Raw genomic sequence first — 22,091 nt, 5'->3', positions numbered from 1 at the left:
TTTATTCGCATTAATGCATTCAGAGCATTTTTTACTGAGACCGGAAAAAAGTCTCAGGCTAGACAAGGCCATTTACAATGCCATTCATTCCCTGCAGAGGCTCCTGACAAGGAAAGCTTTGACTCGTGCGCGGTGCTTAGAGCTCCCTACAGCTAGCACACTTCCAAAGTCACACAATTCTTCTGTGAGCAGATAAGGCTGGAATATTAATTGCATAGCTTGATCAGCAGTGGGGGGAGGTGAGTGGGGCAGAGGCTAGATTAAATAGTCCGTCTGTGACATCTGGATTAGACAGAAGTAGCTCTAGGTTTTAAGGCTCAATTTCCTTCTTTTGGGATACAGGAGAAGCACTTCCCATCCATCTTAGAAACTCCCATTGTTCTAGGCGCATTTTGCAACAGGGAATTTCATTAGCACAATCAGTTTAGGCACCGTACTGCGCCTACAATTTCGGATTAAAACTGCAGAATGGAAGGAAAAGAGGACCTTTTTCTGCCTGCCCACTTTCAGCTACTTTCTGAAGACTGGAGAAGAGACCCTCTTAATAATATTAGGGGAGTGGGCAGGGGAAGGAATAGACCACGTGAAAAATGAACATATTATTTTAGCTGCAGTTCATTCATTTTCAGCTTTGTATTCTTGTTATAAAAAAGTGTGCCTAGACATTCCATTGTTGTGCCCATAACCTAGGCTTAAGGTGCCATTTAGCTCCTAGCTTTCATATCTCAGTTTCTAACACTGCTTCCCATTAGTGTTTGTTATAACAAAGGCAGTTAGCCAGCTAGAGAACAGTTTCCCATTCAATGGCACACATCATCCTGGGCTCCTTAACACAGCCCACTTCCCCAAACTTAGGGCTACATCGCCACAGGGGTCCTGCACCTGATTTCCTTTATTTGACCTCATTCTGCTCCTGGAGTTCTTGCCACTCAGGTGGCAGCTGGAGGCAACTCTCTTGACACCAACGCTTATTTGCAGGAGTCTGGATGGCGGAGACCAAAAATCTCACCCTTTGGGCCAGCACTCATCTCTTGCACTCTTTTTCCTCATCTATGTTTGTCCCTTCTCTTCTCTCCCCTTCCCAGAAAAAAAGGACAGTCCTTTCCTTATACAGTGGTACCTCGGGTTAAGTACTTAATTCGTTCTGGAGGTCTGTTCTTAACCTGAAACTGTTCTTAACCTGAAGCACCACTTTAGCTAATGGGGCCTCCTGCTGCCGCCACGCCACCGGAGCACAATTTCTGTTCTCATCCTGAAACAAAGTTCTTAACCTGAAGCACTATTTCTGGGTTAGCAGAGTCTGTAACCTGAAGCGTATGTAACCTGAAGCGTATGTAACCCGAGGTACCACTGTACTTATTTAAATGCCTTTATGCATCACCACACAGCAAGCTGCACTGTTTTGGAAATTATTATTTTAGTCTATTGTTGAATTTATCATTTTATGGTCTGCTGCTCAATTTATTATTTTATAATGTGCTTTATAAATAAAGTAAAAATGAATCAAACCTGGCTCCTCTAGAAGATACAACAGATGTTTGGGACTAAAAGTCACATTATCTCTGGCCACTGGCCATGCTGGCTGGAAACTGAGGGGGGTTATATTCTATCAACACCCGGAGGGTATCAGGTTGGGGACGGCTGCTGCTTTAAAGGATGTTCAAAAGATGTTCATTTGAAAAAAAAAATGTTCAACATTTTTCATGTGTTTAGGCCAGCTTATAGGTGGAACTCCATGCATCCCAAATAGCCAGTTGTTTGCATATTCTAGTGTAAGCAGCATATTTTGCAGAATAGTGATTTGCAAGTGGCAGCTTCATGTCAACGGTATACTAGGAATTATATATAAACATTATTGGTTAAACAGCAGTGGGCAGGAGATAAATGGAAACTAAAATGAAATGCAGCTTTTGAACAAAACAAGCATAGCCTATGATTATGTTTTGCAGAACGTTTTACACTTAAGTATGAAAAAGTTAAAGTTAGGGTATATGGAGTTAGAAACTACAACCATAAAATATGTTAACTTACGCCATACTTTGTTTCCGGTCTTTTATCATTCTGACAATCGTAATCCAGAATAAATAAATAAATAAATAAATAAAATGAAATGATTTTTTTTTAAATGAAAGATACTATTTAAACAGTTCCATCACATTCACTACATTACCATAGTGAGGCCTATGCGTTTGCCTTCCACAGTCATTCTTTACTCCAAGCCCAGAATTAACAGTTACAGTTCATAAACACAATACTTAAAACCATGATGAAGCTCAAGCTCAGTCCCTTTTTTTTAAGTTTAAAGAAAAAAGTGTTACTCATTTGAAAAATGGCAATGCTTACACATGATTCTAATGAAAGACAACAACTCATTTGTTCATTTAGAAATTATTGGTATTCCATCTCAATAAATATCAGACAGCTGGGAGTTAAGGACATAAAGGATGTCTTTCAAAATACTGGCAAAATGCCTCTTCCTTTCCCCTAAAGCAGGGATGTCCAACAGGTTGATCGCCATCTACTGTTAGATCCCTGGGAGGTTTTGGTAGATTGCGGTCGATGGCTGGGTCCCTTTCCTTAGCACTGGTAAAATAGAATCCGGTCCCACCCCCTCGCCCCCCCCATTGTTGCACGATCTGCAGAATGAAAGACGGAGTTTATTCAGTGAGGCTGTTTGTTTCGCCAGTGATGTGAGTAGCGCTTTTCCCCTTTGTCCCTAGAGCTTAGGCTTGAATTCTCAAAAATCGGGGCTTTCCTCCTCCCTAAAAAAAGCTCAACAACTGACCTGAACCCTAGATCACTGCTAGATTTTAATGCTGTGAGTAGATCGCAGTCTTTTGGGGGTTGGCCACACCTGCCCTAAAAGATTATGTATATGCACATGCACCAAGTCAACTTAAATCTTCAATCCTTGGCATTCTGTAAACTTCATGGGCTCTGAAAACTGCTTGGTATGACAAGGAAGCAGCAGAATTTGTTTTTATATTATTCATTTGAGTTACTTCTTAGCAGCGCTCCAATAAAAGATTCTAGGGCAGTGTGCAAAACTGCAAATAAAAGTGCTTCACGCCACTTGGAAAGCAACAAATAAACATAACTAAATAAGCCAGTTATTTTAAACGTTCCATTGAAGTAAGCTAAGAAAAAAGGATCGTGGTTTTTCAGTGGTTTCCATCAAACTTCTCAAATTGACCCTTATTTGTTCTCTCTTTTTTAACAAAATGATGAAAATTTGTACTTTAGTCCTGGGTGGTGTTCAGGAAATCTTTTTTAAAACCCCAGAACAGGATGCAACACAGATAAGACAAATATAGTTTGTTGTTTTGCATAAACATGAGTTATTTTTAAAACTTCCGTCTGAGACTTCATAAGATTTTAAAGCAACACCTTCATTATTGTTATAAAGGCTGGAAGCTCATCTGCAGCTGTAGCTGTAAGTATGCTTTGCACAGGCAAATAAATATATATTTCTCAAATACAGTGGTGCCCCGCAAGACAAATGCCTCGCAAGACGGAAAACCCGCTAGACGAAAGGGTTTTCCGTTTTGGAGGTGCTTCGCAAAACAAATTTCCTATGGGCTTGCTTCGCAAGACGAAAATGTCTTGCGAGTTCCTGCGGGGTTTTTTCCTCCCCCCCTTTTTTCTAAGCCACTAAGCCGCTTATCAGCTGATCCGCTAAGCCCCTAAGCCGCTAATAGCGCTAATCCGCTAAGCCGCTAATGGGCTTGCTTCGCAAGACGAAAAAACCGCAAGACGAAAAGACTCACGGAACAGATTCTTTTCATCTTGCGAGGCACCACTGTACATTCCTGCTGGTTAGTGTGCCTGTGGGCAAGAAAGCTCAACAGCTCCTGCTAATCCTCCCCTGTCAATACCCACAAGAATGTTTTTCTCCCAACAGCCAGATTTCTTCTAGCCTCAGAGCCCATGATGGTGGGCAGAACAGTTTTTTTAAATGGCCAGGAGAGGGACATTGTCAATATCACTCAGTGGTTGAAGAATTCTCCCATGTAAATGCCCCGTCCCTATTTAGCACTACCAGGCAACACAACACTACCAGGCATATTTCCATAATGATGTACAATTCTGCTCTCAATGTTGAAGCTGCCTGAGTTTCCTCTGCATCTACCCTTGCTTTGTAGAATGAGAAGAATAGCCCAGTTTTGAACATGTTTGCTGCTTGATGCTTTTCTGGACGTCGACCAGAAGTGAGAGCCTGTGAAATTTCAAAGAATCAGGTCAATTTCACGCTGCTGATGCTTTGATGCTTTCTAAGAGAAGCACCAACAATAACAAGGGAATACTGAAAAGAAATTGGGGGGGGGGTTGTTGTTGGTGAATCTACTTCCATCTTCCTTCTCTCCTTGCAAGCTGGTTTCATGTGTAAGACCATATCACAGGTCACACCCTTAAATGAGTTCTGATCACTTCAGGTTTAGCATACCCTTGCTAGCTAGAGATTCTTGTGCAAAAAGGAACGCATGTCCCAATATCCAGAAAATCCCTAGTATGGGGGGCTGAGAGCAAGCTGTCTAACAGAACATGCTTCCTCCAAGTCCAAGGTTTCTGGGTTGTTGTTTTTTTAAGGATCTTTAAAAGAATCTGGGGAGGGGCATTGGCTCTGCAAGATGTGTGCCCTACGACACGTGTCTTCCAAACCCCATTGCCCCATCCTCAATATCATTTTGGTGGCAATTCCCTGTTTACCTTTGCTAATAACTCTACTTGGGAAACACTGGTGATGACGGTGCCAAAGAGATGCCAATCTTAACAATCAGGAGAGCTGACAGGTTGGTATTCTTCAATTTGGATGTTCAAAAAGTATTTTCTCTCCAGCGATTCTAAATTCATCACCTGTTTATCACAGTGCAAAGCGCGTTCCATCAGGAGCACACTCAAAAGAGATTGTGGAGGATTTATAGCCAAACTGGGTTTGGGAAGCTTCCTTCCTATTAGTCAAGGCACTTCATGTTTTGCTAGAGCTTCACTGGCACTGAGGGGCATGATGGAGAATACAGATGGGGAGTGGATTTCCATCATTCATTTTTCTGTCTATAAAGAAGCATTCTCTGGCCTCTTCCAAAGGAGATCTAATGAGTTTATTTGCCTTGAGTGTAGATATAAATAGATCAAGAAACAAGTTGTTATGGCAAGTGACATGCTCCATTCCATTCAGACGACCTTTTTTATAGTTCCCGTCAATATTAATGTCCTAACAATCACTAAGACAAATAACGTCATTTCTGAAGGAAGAGTCTCCCTGTTCCTTTGGGAGGGAAAGGAAGCCATACTTTACTGGGCCAGTAATTCCAGCAAACTGTACTATCACCTTCAGAACTCAGCCTACCAATTGAGACTTAGACAGGCATCTGAGAAGTCTCAGAATATGTTTAAATGTCTACAAAACTAAGTTTTGCTTCCTTCGTCCCTCCCATTCTTTTTTCCCTAGTGTGCCATGGACCAGCCTAGAACTAATTTTTGTAAGCTGCTCCAACAGTCTTTTTAGAGAAACAGGATATAAATGCCTTAAATAAACAAATCTCTGCTTACAAATCATATTTCCTGTGCTTCCTTCCTTAGTTTATCATCAGCACAGAAAATTTAAGGCATATTGCGCAATGCAGTAAACTGGGGAACAAGCAGTCACTGTAGTTAAAAGAACTAATCTGTCGAAGAATGGGCAAGACAACAAGAAACACTGTCCCAAATACATTTTTCCTACTTATCTGAGAAATCAGTATCTCTTTAAAAGCGAGTTACGAGACTGCTGAATGCCCTAATCTGCTCTCACAAATCTCTCTCCTATTGGCCTCTTCCCGGGAGTTCCCCAAAGTTTTACAAATGAAACCATCACACACAGTAGCCAGGTCTATCATAGGTTCAGCTACTCTATAGTGCTTGTCAGCTGTAGTGAACACAACTTAAGAACTGATCTCAAGCTGCCGTTCAGTTAATATCACCTGCAGTCACCTCCTTCATTCTCAAAATAGAACACCGACAAGAAGCAGCAGGTGGCATGTAACATATTTTCGTGATCATGGTATCTCCCCTGCCAGGTAAGTATGTCATGTAACATATTTTCACCTATGCTCAATAAAATAACGCATGGGGGCTGAGCTTCTAAATAGCTGGCAGGTCCAATAAAAAAGAAGCTCTTTACTTATTCTGTAGGATCAACACTCACAGCCAGCTATAAATGGTTAAGTGTAAGAGGTAGAAATTCTCTCTTTCCCACCCAATAAAATTTTTTGACACGATTAGCACATGGAGTAGGTATCTTGTAAGATAAAGGATTAAATATGCCACAGATCTCACCTGGTAAACACCAACTTCCTCCTCTTGGGGATCTGTGTTAGGCAAGCTATGGTGTCGCTCATATCCAGTCCTGCAGACGCCATTGGGTTGCCTGGCTAGGTCCAGGTGATGATCACTGGAAGATGGAGTCATTCCTTGAGTGGATGGTGAGTGACTTTTGCGGGAAACAGTTTCCTTCCGATGATGTATCAGCTTCCTGGCAACATAAAACAACAGCCATATTGAGGAAGTAGAGCTCACAGGACTGGTCCAGAGTTCCAAAGCTGAAGTCATATTACTGAACTGTGAACACAGACTGACCTTGAAGCTCTTACTTCAACGGCAGAATGAATCCAATTCCACTGAGCTATCGAAAGCTATGGGCAGCATTCATCTAATGAGTGCCTTTGCAAGGTCTTCCACTTTCACAACAGGGCTCCCCCACATCCCTGCGCCCATAGAAACTGGCTCTGGGAGGGGCTTGGGAGAACTCCCAGAGCAACATGCAAGCGGGGAGGGGATCATTCCATCTGACAAGTTGAAAAGCTTCCACTGTGCAATGTCGAATTCCTCCCAATGAATTTTCCCATCTCCTACTTATGGTGTGCAAGGTTTAGTATTTTACTATTTCTTGCCCTTTTGTTCATGATTCATGAGATATTTGACGACAAAAAGATGTGCAAGGAAAGAGAGTATCTCTCATGAAACTGAAGTACCAATGTTGGAAAGCAAACCTGTTTTGATTTGCAGGCACCAGACATTTTTAGCCTGGAAAACCAAGGAGTTCAGTTTAGAGGAAGAAACTCTGCAAAGCTCTTTACTTCCCCTCCAATGAAACTGGATTGCAAACAGTGTGAATGCAGCGTTTTAAGCTTTGGAAACGAAGCTTCATTGATTTCAAGATTACACAACTCTTTGGTATCTTGGCACCTGCACATAATTTGTGATGAAACTACTGTGGCTTTATTTTCTTCCTTAAATTTTAATACTTTGATCTGGAATACATACCAATTCTAAAATCAGGTGCTCTGGATTCATAAAGGTGCTTTGGTTGCCAAAAGGATCATCTTATTACAACTAGAAATCCTCATGTTTCCCCCAGGAGGGTGTCTGGATTAGAATCACTTAATCACTGGCAAGCATGCTGACATCTTCCCATTTATATGGCATGGTTTTCTTTGTGACTCTCATATTATCTGCGTTCCTTTGCTGCTGCACATCCCTCCTATATCCCATTCTCCCTACCCTTCTCACTTCTTCTTGCATATTCAAGCCTTTTGTCTTCCTTATTGCTTACCACATTGGGTTGCTTATTCTAGTAGCCTACTGCTTTCTTCTGTTTTTTTCCCTTTTCCTTTATTGGGTGGGCAGGGCTGGGAAAGGGAATGGGTAGTAGTTTTAGCCACCATTATTAGTGCCAGATAACACTCCACCAATTGAAAAACAAATAAAAATATATTACAAAAGAAAGATTGTGTCTGCACATGTCAAGCCCAGATACCCAGGAGCCTTTTCTAGGTGGGACTAACATGAGAAAATCTGTAGTAAATGGATAGTTTCTCAGGGCTGATCTAGAATTGCTAGCAAAATTCTGAGGTTCACGTGTGCACTTTCTACTTTTGCCCTGGACCCTCTCCAGAAAACCCATGTTTCTTTGTCCACTATTGGGTTGTGCTTAGTCCGATTTTTCTGAATGTGTCTGCCTTGCGCTTCTTGGGGTTCAAAGTGGCTGCGAGGAGTTGCTAGCTAAGGAAGCTCTAGGCTTCCAGGACTCGTTGCTCCCTCCTCCCTCTCCATTCTCTGGAGGCACCAGGTTCTTTTTAATGTTTGATATTTTATCATATCCTGTATATGCTAGAAGCTGCCCAGAGTGGCTGTGGCAACCCAGTCAGATGGGCGGAGTACAAATAATAACATTGTTGTTAGTATTATTTTATTTTTTAGAGAGCAGGTTTTGTGATTATGCAGAGATGGGAAGCAATCAGGTGTTCGCTCCAACAATTCCTGATGAGACTGGAGTACAAAAAAGTGATAGAGCAGGCACCGCTCCATGTGTCTTTTAAACACCTGGATTGGCCCTGAATGCTAACCGCATGCCTTACAGTCATTGGCCTTCAGATGTGCCTTCCCTAACATTATTTCCATACTGTCTTGAATATTCCTGCTTGCTGTACTTACTGGAGGACATCCCTCTGCTCCAAGTTGTATTTCCCCCCATTCTTCATCGCGGCATTATGAATGGCCTCAATAGCTCTGTCAATAGACTGCAGAACCACATCTTGTTCCAGCACCTAAGGAATGTAACAGGCATTGTGTTAAACACCTTCACTTTCATCTCCCCATCAACACTTATAATGACAACGTGAACCTGACAAGCGTAGCCATCTTAATTCTGTTTTATGGACAGACTTAGAAACTCTCTCATTGTTTTGGTACTCAACCACAACGTACATTCATAACAGAAATCAATTCCCTCATTTTGTTTCTTATGGGTATTTGATAAAAGTTTCTTTAAAAATAAACAAAAAATAAACCCCAAGGGGTGTGTGTGTGTATGCGTGTGTTTTAAAAAAGTAATATACAAAATGGATTCTGTCTGTGCAAGATTTATTGGCGGAGTAGAAAAACATTTGTTTGGAGGCAGCGGAGGATACATCACAACTCCACTCACCCATCTTGGGCCCTGGAGCCCCAGCAATTCATTACATGAAGATCAATGGCAAGACTTCAGAGGCGCAAAGCGGCTCTTCAGATCAATTTCACATTCAAATTGCCACAGTGACTCTTCCACCCTCCACTGCAAGTTGTGACAATTTGAAGTGTGTTTCCTTCCACTATCTTTGCTTGCCTTTAGAATAGAACGAAGGGGCTAGATTCCCACATACCGCCAACGCCCATCTTGAAAAAATATAGGCGCAAGCATTGACTTGAAATACGTCAGGCAACCAAACACCTGAGAACAGCTATCCCATGATTCATACTACTTAAGGCTCCTCCAGACAGCCTTTTTTATTGTACGTTCATGATGATTTGTGCTCATGCTGTTATCAGGGCAATCATACATGATCCCACTTTAAATATTGCTTGCACCGGCAAAAGTTGTAGGGTGGTCCTATTGCTTCATTTCCAGTCAGCGCATATCCTGTTACTTCTGAAATCCTGTACCATTTATACCACAACTATTCAGGTTTATTTTCATCCTACTTCTGTTGCACTCTAGCCCCTTTAGACAGCAACCTTGTGGTAAGGTTATCCCTATTGCTATTGTTCTCCAAGCAAACGGGCATGCCCTTCATCAACCAGCTTTGTTTTTGTCAAATCTTTTTAAGGCAAATCATGAATCTCACATTCACCAAAGTGTTATCTACTCCAGACATTTAATATGCTTATGAAAACAAATGAATGTTGATGACTGCTGGATACAGTCTTCCATTTGCTTCACTGCAGGCACAAGTCATCATTGACACTCACATATTGGCTCTGCATGATCTGACATACCGAGTGCGACCTTTCTTGGATTAGTTATATATGCTGCTGTTAGCAGTGGCAAGGTCCTGTTGGAAAGTTGAAGGAGTTGTAATGAAATTAAAGTTATAAAACTGGAAGGTGGAAAATGGGGAAAGTATTATGTGAAGGTGAAGTCAAGGAGAAGGAATTCTTGCTGGTCAAGAACATAGCTATTCTTTTAACTTCCACTGACTAATCAGTAAGTGTTTACGTAGTACAAAAAGGCCCTGATCTGAAGGAAAAAACAACCAGGAGCTCAAGAGATCCATAGTCTTCAATGTTTGCTAACTCAGGACCCACCTTTAACCCAAACATGCAATTGAGGACCCATTCCTGTTTTTATTTTACATATATCTGTACGGTGCTGGATACTGCTGTTGCAACCCAACTTAGATCAGGCTGTGGCTGGTAGTGGGTTCTGACCCACTAAAGGCCAGCATGTTATGAAGTTGGGAAGCCCAATCCCAACCTCCACTGCAAGTCTGCAGCTTTAGGGGCATTCTGTGAAAGTAGGGAGGGGCAGAGCTGTGCCCCTCCACTCCTTGCTAAAACCTGCTTCAAAGCCCACCATTACATTTGCCGTCACTCAATTATTCCAGTATTTGATAGACATGGATCTAGCTCTAGAGATAGTGGCTGGTTGGCTCCAAGGCTTCTGCCCAGCACTCTTTCCCCACTCTTCCCATGCTAGTGCAGCAGAGTTCTAGCTACAGCTACCCAGATATAATTATTATTATTATTATTATTATTATTATTATTATTATTTATACCCCTCTCATCTGGCTGGGTTTCCCCAGCCACTCTGGGCAGCTTCCAACAAAATATTAAAATACAATAGTCCATCAAACATTAAAAGCTTCCCTAAACAGGGCTGTCTTCAGATGTCTTCTAAATGTCTGGTAGTTGTTTTTCTCTTTGACATCTGGTGGGAGGGCATGCCACAGGCCAGGTGCCACTACCGAGAAGGCCTTCTGCCTGGTTCCCTGTAACTTGGCTTCTCGCAGAAAGGGAACCGCCAGAAGGCCCTCCGCGCTGGACCTCAGTGTCTGGGTAGAACAATGAGGGTGGAGACGCTCCTTCAGGTATACTGGACCAAGGTCATTTAGGGCTTTAAAGGTCAGCACCAACACTTTGAATTGTGCCTGGAAACGTACTGGGAGCCAATGTAGGTCTTTCAAGACCGGTGTTATGTGGTCTCAGCAGCCACTCCCAGTCATCAGTTAAGCTGCCGCATTCTGGATTAGTTGTAGTTTCTGGGTCACCTTCAAAGGTAGCCCCACATAGAGCGAATTGCAGTAGTCCAAGAGAGAGATAACTAGAGCGGACAGATAGGGTCTCATCCTGCATACTAGATGGAGCTGGTAAACAGCTGACCTGGACATATAATTCACCTGCACCTCCATGGACAGCTGCAAGTCCAAAATGACTCCCAGGCTGTGCACCTGGTCCTTCAGAGGCAAAGTTATCCCATTTAGGACCGGGGAGTCCTCCACAACTGCCCGCCTCCTGTCCACCCAAAACAGTACTTCTGTCTTGTCAGGATTCAACCTCAATCTGTTAGATACAGATGTTGCGGCAACTCCCCAAGTCAGAGCAATATTTAGAAAATTCCTTTTACCAGTACTGTAAGCCTAATGTTTCATTTTATGAAGCAGAGCACAGGATCAGCTTTGTGGCCCTACCACGTTTAAGGAAAGAGTACTTGGTTAAAGCCTCAGCGCCTAGGACTTGCCAATCGAAAGGTCGGCGGTTCGAATCCCTGCGGCGGGGTGCGCTCCCGCTGCTCGGTCCCAGTGCCTGCCAACCTAGCAGTTCGAAAGCACCTCCGGGTGCAAGTAGATAAATAGGGACCGCTTACCAGCGGGAAGGTAAACGGTGTTTCCGTGTGCGGCTCTGGCTCGCCAGATGCAGCTTTGTCACGCTGGCCACGTGACCCGGAAGTGTCTCCGGACAGCGCTGGCCCCTGGCCTCTTAAGTGAGATGGGTGCACAACCCCAGAGTCTGTCAAGACTGGCCCGTACGGGCAGGGGTACCTTTACCTTTACCTTTACCTTTACTTGACTGACATTTGATGTATTAGCCTTTACGTATTAGCCTTTAGTGGGCAAAACCCAATTTGCTTAGATGGGTTAATGCCATCTAAATGCCAACCATCTTCTCTGCTCAGTTAAGGTGTGTTTGGAAACTTGATTTGCCTTAGGCAGGATTCTTGTACAGCAGAAGGTACCAGCTCCCCAGGGGGTTAAGATCTTTGTTGCCCATACAAAGGAATATGAATGCCATAAAGCACTGTACATTAGGAAGGCATTACATTACCATGTCAAATCTGTACTTAAAGAATTCTATGAATACTATGGAAATAGACTTTCAAAGATGACAAAGGGAAGTGACCTCGCAGTCCTCCAAAATTTAGATACCACACTGCCATCAGCTGAGCTTTCAGGTCAAGATGAAACTTCCGGGTTTTTTTCAAAATAATTATCTTACAAGAGAAAAGATAGGGAGAAGAAATGGGAGAGAAGAGTCTGAATTTCATTAACACTCTGCGGACTCATTAAAAATATCAAAAATGGGGCTAAGCTACCTTGGTGTTTTTAATACAAATCTGTGAGAAAGCCCTCTCTAAACCTTTCCTATGGAGAGTGAGAGTGTGAGATACTGTGTGATTAATAGTCTAAGCAGAAGATAACTGAATCTCATTTGCAGGTTATCTTAGCTTTCTGTAGGGAAAGCTATTACGTATTTAAATTCAGAGTAGAAAGGATCCAAATGGTCACATGGTCTAATCTCCCACTCAAGTTGTAAGATCTGCCACACCCACTCCCAAACAGTTCATGCAATCAAGACCACTAAAGTCATGGTGATTGGCTGCAGAGGACATGGCCCCAACGAGACTAGTAAAAAACTTGAGGAGAAAATCAGCTTGTCTTCTATGACAATGCAGCTCAGCAAATGAGAATTGCTTCTCATGCTTGGAAGAAATTATTTTGGAAATCTTCCCTGATCTTTTTACCAACAGGCCAAAGATGTTGCCCTAGTAATAACGAAATCACTATTAAAATAGTTTACTATTCACTATCATTTTATGAAGGTCTCACATCCTTTTTTTGGGTGCATGCCCAGCGTTTACAACAGATCAACACATTTCCAAAATTTAAAATAGCTATTAGAATGACATTTAAATAAGAGCACCACATAAACCAGTTCTTAAATCAATTTAACACCGTCACCTAGAGACAAATGGAAGAGTCTATTTCCAGTTTGTGTCATTGCATATGCTAACACCAAGTCCATTCCATCATGTTACCAAAATTTTTAGTTTTTTAAAAAATGTGCAAAAGTTACTAACAATGTTAATTACTAACAATTCTACAAACTGATAAAATATGAGAGCAACTTTGCTTGATCCATCCATCCATCCATACATCAGGCAAGGAGATGTAGATGAAGTCAGTTTACAGCTGAGGTAATTCCTTGAGAATCCCACCCTTCACCACAAACAATGCTTCTTGTACAACTATGAGCTACCCTTTTGGGTAGCTCACCCTCCCACGCCGCCCCCCGAACAGCAGTATCAAACTCTGCAGGCTTCTCCAAAGAAGAGGTTGTTGTTTATTCCTGTGACATCATCTTACTGGCGTCAACTAAAACTGAACAATTAAGACATTTAGAGCATCTTTGCCAGCTATCATCTCATTTGGGCTTCCCCTCCTTTCTTCCCTCCTCTGAGTCAGGCACTACATCATTTCTATGAATTCACAGCAAAAGCTTCTGAACATAAGCTATGTGCCTTTATTGACTTTAACAATGCTACGCAATGCACACACACACAGCCCTTCAGTTATCATGTTAACATTGCATGTCTTTTTAAAAAAGCACCCCCTCTTTTCTTAAAATTCAAGTAACTTCTGTCACACACAAAAGTACTTAAACTACCGTATTTTTCATCCTATAGGGCGCACCGGCCCATAGGACGCACATTGTTGTTGTTTTTTTTGGGGGGGGAAATGAATAAAAAAAATTATTCCTCCCCCCAGCCGCGGCTGCCGCCCCAAGCCTTGCACACGCCTGCCCGAAGCACGGGGCACCCTCCGGAGGGCTCCCTGTGCTTCGGGCAACAGGCTGCCGCCCCAAACCTTGCGCGCTCGGCGGGAGCTCCTGCCGGGCGCACAAGGCTTGCGGACACTTGCCGGGGTTGCAGGCTGCTGCCCGCAAGCCTTGTGAGCCCGCGGGAATTCCCGCCGGGCTTGCAAGGCTTGCGGATAGCTTCCTGAAGCCTGGAGAGCGAGAGGGGTTGGTGCGCACCGATGCCTCTCGCTCTCCAGGCTTCAGCGGAAGCCTGCATTCGCCCCATAGGATGCACACACATTTCCCCTTCATTTTTGGAGAGGAAAAAGTGCGTCCTATGGGGCGAAAAATACAGTACGTCATAAGCGGCACCAAGTTAGCCCTCAAAACCACCAGCACCTAAAGAAATGGTTTCTAAAAATGTTATCATTTTAAAGCATAACTTGGGAGGGACATGTTTTAAAGTCTTGGGGCTGCTGCACAAACGTCATATTCCACCCCACAGCAGTTATTGCTTCTTTTACATTCGAGGTTCTTTGCAAAGCGACCCAGGCGGGTGGTATATATTGTTAACAGGTTGTGAAGGGGCTGAGAAAACCAACAGAACCACTACAGTGACCACAACACTGGCTGAATACATCCTCACATTCACACTTCTACAAGGAGGCAATATGCAGCATTTTCCACTAAATTAAAGCTGCAAGTCATATTCAAAGCAGTCCCTGGTAGAATGGCATAATCTTAAAATGATCCTCAAGACTACAAATGCATGATAAAAGATGCCAAAATTCCCGATTTTGGAGCAGGAGCACAGCTGATCTGCTGTTAAAAGCAGCTCCTAGCCCTAGGCACCACCTGTTCTTCCGAGTAGAAAAACTGCATCGGGGACTGACAGCCCACCCCAAACAGACACCTCTCTTTCAAGAGAAGCACTGCAGATTATGCCATCAGCATCACATCCAGAGCGGGTAAAAATTAACAAATTGTAGTGCTAGCAGAATTGCTTCTCCTTGCACAAGACAGGATGCCTGCTTCTCCCCGAGGCATAACAGGGGGTGCCGTGGCCCCGGGGGCAATGTTGAGAGGGGGTGCAAACAGCAGACTCTTTCATCGGAGCCTGGCTCCATTCCAGAAGGAGCTGTGCCTTGGGCTGCAGTGCTTCTGCCTGGTGCCTGACCTGGTGGTAGAGAGCAGGAGAGTGGGCAGCAGCTTCCCTGCCCGTCTCCTAACCCTGAACCGTGGCGCACGGAGGGTGGCTTCCATGCCCTGTGAACCCACCCTGGGCAGCACAGGCATACGTTCCACCGCTGGCTTCTTCTAAGCACTGGGGATCCCTCAAACAGTACAGGTTATGGCACAAAGGGCTGTGATCAGTAGGAGGAATGATCACATGATTGATGCAAAGCCACCATCATGTACAACCATATTTTTAAAGGTCAGTCTCCCCTCCCACATTAGATCAATTGTCACTTTTTAAAAAATCCAGTTAAACATAAAATCTGAATTTAATACTAACGTATTAAATTCTGCGCTGCTCATGAAACTCTGTTCACGGCCCTCCATCAAACACCCTGAGTTTAAGCCTACTCTTCTCTATGGAGAAGACTTGTCAGGTCAAGCATTATAAATAGAACATAAAGTATGCTTAAGCCAATTGTTTTCAATGGATTTAAGGATGCTTAATTCTGTATTAAAATGGATTGCAGACAATGTATTACAGCAAATTATGAATATTTATAACTAGCTTCACAGAAATTTACTTTCCATCTCGTGGAGAAATACAGTTTTATCAAATAGTAAGCAGTAAGTTGCTTCTGGAAACAAACCTACAACCCAGCACGCTGAACTCTATCCTGAATTAAAGTTACCTTTAGGCAAATGACCCTGCTTACTGACTTTCAGTGTGTACAGAAGAGCCAGACAGACATCCATTATTTCACAATTCCAGTCCTAACCCCTTGTTTCTTAAGTAAGCATAATCTGCAAGACCAGAGGTTTTAGAGCATGCTCCCAGGTAGTTTTAACCCTTTAAAAAGTTGTAAACTATCATGTTTCCATTGGTATAGTAGCCAAGTAGCAGGTACTCCTTTTCAGGGGATCTATGAATGACGAAGTGGAAACTTGATTTAGACAGATCTCTTCAAACAGTGTTTTAAACCATTGTTTAACAGAACCATCCAAGCCCCTATACAAGTGGGGTGTGTTCCTCTGTCCATCCCAGCCTTCATCAGTGAGGGAGCCCCACCAGCAAGGAGCACCCCAATTCACCCAACCCAAAATGTAGGGGAAGGTACTGTTGATATCCTCTCTGCTAGCAGCAGCCAACAAAATATCCTGAAATGCTAGTTCAGGAGCTGGCCCATGATGGCAACAACTTATCCAGGCCTCTTCACTGCACTAGCCTGGGAACCGGCACAGTAAAGGGGCATCTCCCCTGTCAACCTTCACCTTCTGCCTTGGCCAAAAGGCCAAGGAGACAGCAGATCCGACCCCCAAGGAGTGCACCACAGTTGTCACTGCCACTGTATCAGCAGCAGTGGGCAATGCATTCCTTGGAAGCTGGATCTGCTGCCACTGTGGGTCCTGCTGCCTGGTGCAGTTGCCTTATCTTGCTTCACGGTTTCGCCCTGCTGCCTGGTGCAGTTGTCTTATCTTGCTTCACGGGTTCGCCCTGCCTATAGCTCAGGGATAAAAACCAGTACATTGCAACTGTAAATTACAAATCAAACCCCATGCCACTTCTACAGGGGCTTCTTGGTGAATGGGAGGGGCTGCTGGTCTCCTCTTGCCCTTGCTCCTGACGTAAATCTTCACTCACACCTTCTTCCCTGGTTGGGGTGGGAAGCATTTTGTGGTTTGCCTCAGGTGCCAAAGGGCCTTGGGCTGGCCCTGGCTACACTCTGGGGTACGACAGCAGAAGAATGGCATATAAATAAAATGCCACGGCCAGTGTAATATCATTGGACCTGTCATGCTTGAGACATAACAATCATCATGCTTGAGACATAACAAAATGACCACCTCGGTTTCTCTCTCTTTTGTGGTTGGCTGTCTTAACTGTATTTTGTTCTGAAATTGTTCTATAGGTCTTTGGACTGCAATAAAGATTTATTATTCTTATAAATAAAATGCATTCATTATGATTTTTATATTATTATTATACAGCGTTTAGGAGATGGGGAGATTGATAGGAAAATAGGAAGGTGGGGAAAGGGGTAAGCACACCCTTCCTTCCCTTCTGCTCCTTCACTGCTTCAAAGTGCCTCAATCGACAGCTGTTTTGAAAAGGAAACCATGCTATTAGGACTTTATGACATGCCCCTGAGACAAAACCAGTCTGACTTAGATGTGAGTTTAAAAGGAGCATTATTCAATAAATTCATGAAAGAAGGTGGTGATGATAACGATAACCTTCATATAGTATTAACTGAATTTCTTACCCAACCTTCACCATAATGTTCTAGGGCAGGTTACAATGATATAAACATACCATATTAAAATCAGTTAAAACCATTTAAAATAAGAAGGTTAGGACCTTAAAACATGTATCTTAGGTGTCAAAGACCAGGGCAAAGAGTTGCATTTGTACCATATGACAGAAACTATACAATGAGGATGCTAGACTCACCTGTATGGGTCTAGTAGGCTTTTTGCCCTTTTATAATGCCGACAGATACCTCAATGGTTTAGCATTCCTAATCCCTGCACAATCACTACCAGCAAAGAAACCGCTGCTGGGAAATGTAGATGTCTTTGTACAATAGAATGAATTTTGTAAGAATGCATGTTTAAAGATGTGAGAAACACAGAGCAGGTTTCAAATAACCAAATTTATTTGGTATAACCAAATAAATGTGGAAGCTTTTCCTTACAGCGGTGATTGACCCCATGGTGTGTTTTCATGGTACTATGAGAGGTCTATGTTGCTCAAACATGTTAGATTGACTCTGGAAGAGGCCTGAATCATCAAACATTAATTGTGCAGAGGATACCTTCTTTATAGTCTAGCAAGAGGCAAAGCTATAGAACTGAATCAAGACACAGATATTTCCAATCTCTGTTACTAACATGAGCAAACAGGCAATTTAATCATTAAATCTCAGAGGGCTTCTTACTTCTCTGCTGGATTAAGACAACAAATAATATAAATAAGACATTTCCTGCTTGAAAGCTTCATACAACATGCTTGAGCCTGCATTTGAGACCAACATAAAAAGAAATTGCTCCTTTCCCAACAACTAACAGGACAGATTATCTTCACTTTTCAGAAGCGTTTTTAATTAAACTCAGTTACAGAATATTCATGCAAGTGTTCAAGCTACTAATCAGCATTTCCCAAAAGAACTGCCTTCACCCCTTTCTCCATAAAAAATCCATCTCTTTGCAGTCATTGCTCGGAATCTTCTGACTGTAGAAGATTCAGGCTTTTGTGCTGATCAGAAGGGGAGGGGGGACGTAATGATAGTACAGTATGTTTCTTTCTACACCCCATCCCCCAACCACTTTTCTCTTTTCCATTTTCTGCCTCCCTCCAACACACTTATATCACTCCTGCAGAGTACTTCTCTAAGTGTCACTCTACAAAACACCATGGTTGTTTAAATGCCAGTCACATAGGAAAACTTGTTCAGCAGTCTAGAATAATCATACCTTTCAGAAAAGCATTTTTCTAGACAAATGGGATCTTATAGGGTTTGCTGACAGAACCAAAGATGGACTGCAGGCATGCACTGTGCGCGCAATTTACATATTTAAGGCAATGGGCCTATTACAGATATGACAAGCCCCTGAAAAATGTGCCTTTCAAACCAAGTTTTTCTTTTCCTTTGGCAAGGTTAGATTAAGCACAATAATATTCTACTCCTTCCTTGTCTCTCCCAATTTAGGGGACAGCAACACAGGCCCGAAATGGTTTCATTCCAGAGGTCACATGCTAAATTAGAAGCAAGATGCTTTCTACATTCAAGGTTAGGAATTTGAATTACTTACAGAAGCTAATGCACCACATTCAAGCAAGTGTCAACAATAGTTTGCATACCCTCCCAAGGAAGCAGGCAGAGGGGAAAGAAAGATGTTGTTCAGGTGTTTTCTGCTACAGTGGCTTCCTGCAGACATAATGCTTAACCATATTTTGCATAACCATGGCTGGCTGACTTAACCCAGTTAAAATCAGAGCCATGCCAGAAGGTCTTTAGAGACTCTTCAGCTCAGTGCAGGAAAACAGAAGAGTATGTGAAACCACACACTCACCTTTTTGTTGCTGTTGCTGCAAAATTGTAAGGTTTTGGAAGCAACAGAAATCATGCTTGCCACTGCTGCTAGCTGCACTTTTCTTCCATACTTTCCACCCAAAAGATGCCAGTGTGAAGGCGGTATCAGAACCAGCTTGTGAGGTGAAGAAATTGCCTGAATCACACTTTGCTCAGTGCAAATTACAGTCATACCTCGGGTTAAAGTAGCTTTGGGATGAGTATTTTCGGGTTGCGTGCTGCGGCGACCCGGAAGTAACGGAGCATGTTACTTCTGAGTTTCGCCACTCGCGCATGCGCGGACGGTCAAAAATACCTCATGCGCATGCGCGGAAGCGGCAAATCACGACCTGTGCACTCAGGTTGCGTTCGCTTCAAGATGCGAACGGGGCTCCGGAACAGATCCCGCTCGCATCCAGAGGTACCACTGTAAATGCTTAACCATGGTTAGTGCTAAACATTGCTTACAACCTGCTCTGTGACCAATTCTTAAGCACTGAAAAGTGAGTGTGGCGGTGTGGTGCCTGAAGAGTTGGATCGGGGCTTGGGAGACCAGGGTTCAAATCCAAACTGGACTATGAATCTCAACTGGGTACAATTGGATCAGTCTTTGTCTCTCAGACTCAGCTACCTCACAGGATTGTTGTGAAAATAAAAATGAGGGGGAAGAGAGAGCCACCTTGAGCTACTCAGAAGAAAGGCAGGATATAAAGGTAGTGAAAAAGCAAAGAATAGCTTTAAGTTTTCAGACACAACACTTAATTGTGATTAAAGTGTTATGTCCTCAAGGGCCAGGCTTATTGCACATGTAGAAACAAAAGGCCAGTTGTTGCATTCCTCTGTGAAATCATATAGTCAAGTGTCCACAGCCACATGGAAAAAGGTTGGTGTGCACCTGCATGTACACATGGAGAAAAAGAAAACATATCTATGATTATAGTTGCACTTGCATAGGACGAGGAGGAGAAATGAGGCCGGTGAGAGGCTGGCACAGCAGCATAAAGGCTGCTGGACACCCCCCCCCGAGGCACCTGGTTGGATGGCCACCTGGGGGGGCGTGAGCGCCAGCCAGGTGAGCTGGAGGCAGGGGGCAACACCCCCTGCAGGAGCGGAGTTCGGGCTCCCGTCCACAACCACTCCCCTCTCTTTCAGGGAGGAGAGTCTTTGTTGGACTCCAACTCCCCAGATCTCTGGCCATTTGCCAGGTTCACTGAGGCAGATCTGGAGGGCCACAGCCTGTCTACCCCTGACTCGGACCAAAATATACATATTAATAGTACAATCAGCGTGCAACCCCAGAGTCGGTCACGACTGGACCTAATGGTCAGGGCTCCCTTTACCTTTACCAACTTGGATCGCCTTGGATAACACAATGTGCAAGGCTCCCTTCCCCCACCTGAGGAGCCTAGAAGAACAGCACTACTGGGAAGAAATAAGACCTTCCTTCTCCTTTATCAGCAGCTGCTCCTCTCCTTCCCAAACAAATCTGGCTATCGAGCATTAGTTCCAACACTAATAGCAGAGGGCTAAAATGAAGGAGATAGGAGCTCAACATTGTCAGGATCAATACATCCATGTTTCCCCCCTCTTATCTGAAAAATACATCCATTGCAATAAAAATATAGGCGAAGAAGCATGGAAACTGCCCTAATCACTGCCATACAAGTTGGGGACACAAACTACATGGTGTTAGCCAACATATGACAGCTGAACGGACCACTTTTCCAGTAAGTTGGGTCAAATACCTCTGAAATTGCTTTTGATTGCTTCTTAGTGCCTTGATGTGGTAGACTCACACAAGTGCCAGCTTACTGAGTTCGTGGATTTACAGCACTTCAGTGGGGCCAGGCAGACATTTTACATTGCTGCTGACTTGCATGGGGAATAAATAAAATAAACTTAGGAAACTGTTTCAGAAAGCCTTGTGTTATAATAAACATTTGCTAACAGTGGAAATTCTGGTTTTAGTGAGCCATTTTTTCCTGGATGAAGACAGAAAGAATTGTTCCACCAGCGCTAAGTTTAGAGGACTACAAAATCAGATTTTAGTTGAGAATCCCACTTTCCAACAGATTGTACATATCACATTTGGACTGGTTCATTAAGCAGAGACTCCAGGAAATGAAACAAAATTTTAAAAAATTCCTAACAAACTTAGTTGGTCTCTAAGGTGCTACTGGAAGGAATTTTTAAATTTTGTTTCAACTACGGCAGACCAACATGGCTACCTACCTGTAACTAGAATCCAGGAAATGAGTAAAGGTCTATAGCAATTCAAGGGCAGAAATGCTATTACTTAGCTCTTCCATTTCACATTACAGATTCCATTTCACATTACAGTGGTACCTCAGGGTACAGACGCTTCAGGTTACAGACTCCGCCAACCCAGAAATAGTACCTTGGGTTAAGAACTTTGCTTCAGGATGAGAACAGAAATTGCGCGGCAGCAGCACAGCAGCAGCGGAAAACCCCATTAGCTAAAGTGGTACCCCAGGTTAAGAACAGCTTCAGGTTAAGAACGGACCTCCAGAACGAATTAAGTTCTTAACCCGGGTACCACTGTATTTTTAAAAACTAGTATCTCACACTTACAAAAAGGCCAGTGGGAAACTCATGTCTACATGGAGCAAAGTAAAAGCAATAAGTCTTGAACTGTGAGTGTGTTTCTTGAATCTAAATGGACAAGAGGTTTAAATTAGGGGTTAGATGTGAAAAGCACACACACACACAGAGAGAGAGAGAAAGAGAGAGAGAGAGAGAGAGAGAGAGATTGAGATAGATAGATAGATAGATAGATAGATAGATAGATAGATAGAGAGAGAGACCCTATTAGGGCTGTCTCCAAACCTAATGCTAGACCCAATGGGTGGAATTCAATGTTGTACTATTACAAACCTCCTACCGGTGCAAGCATCTCACAGATGAAACAATCCCCACTCTCCTCCCCCTGAACCCTGTTCTCGGGGGCTTATC

General features: G+C 43.3%; 1 protein-coding gene across 2 annotated transcripts in view; it reads right to left on the bottom strand.

The window, feature by feature from the left end:
- The window catches only part of NCKIPSD (NCK interacting protein with SH3 domain), a 95,686-nt gene that overhangs the window by 43,404 nt on the left and 30,191 nt on the right, over positions 1–22,091 (bottom strand). Inside the window, exons 2-4 of one of the 2 annotated variants that reach the window (XM_079967016.1) lie at positions 8,473–8,585; positions 6,316–6,511; positions 2,032–2,061 (exon numbers count right to left, since the gene is read on the bottom strand). In XM_079967016.1, the coding sequence (XP_079823142.1) occupies positions 2,032–2,061; positions 6,316–6,511; positions 8,473–8,585 (339 nt within the window). The remainder of the gene's footprint in view (positions 1–2,031; positions 2,062–6,315; positions 6,512–8,472; positions 8,586–22,091) is intronic. The other variant, XM_079967017.1, reaches the window with a different exon arrangement.

Source organism: Podarcis cretensis (genome assembly GCF_951804945.1).
Source record: "Podarcis cretensis genome assembly, chromosome: 2".
Taxonomy (NCBI): domain Eukaryota; kingdom Metazoa; phylum Chordata; class Lepidosauria; order Squamata; family Lacertidae; genus Podarcis; species Podarcis cretensis.
This window is presented reverse-complemented; position numbering and strand designations above follow the sequence as displayed.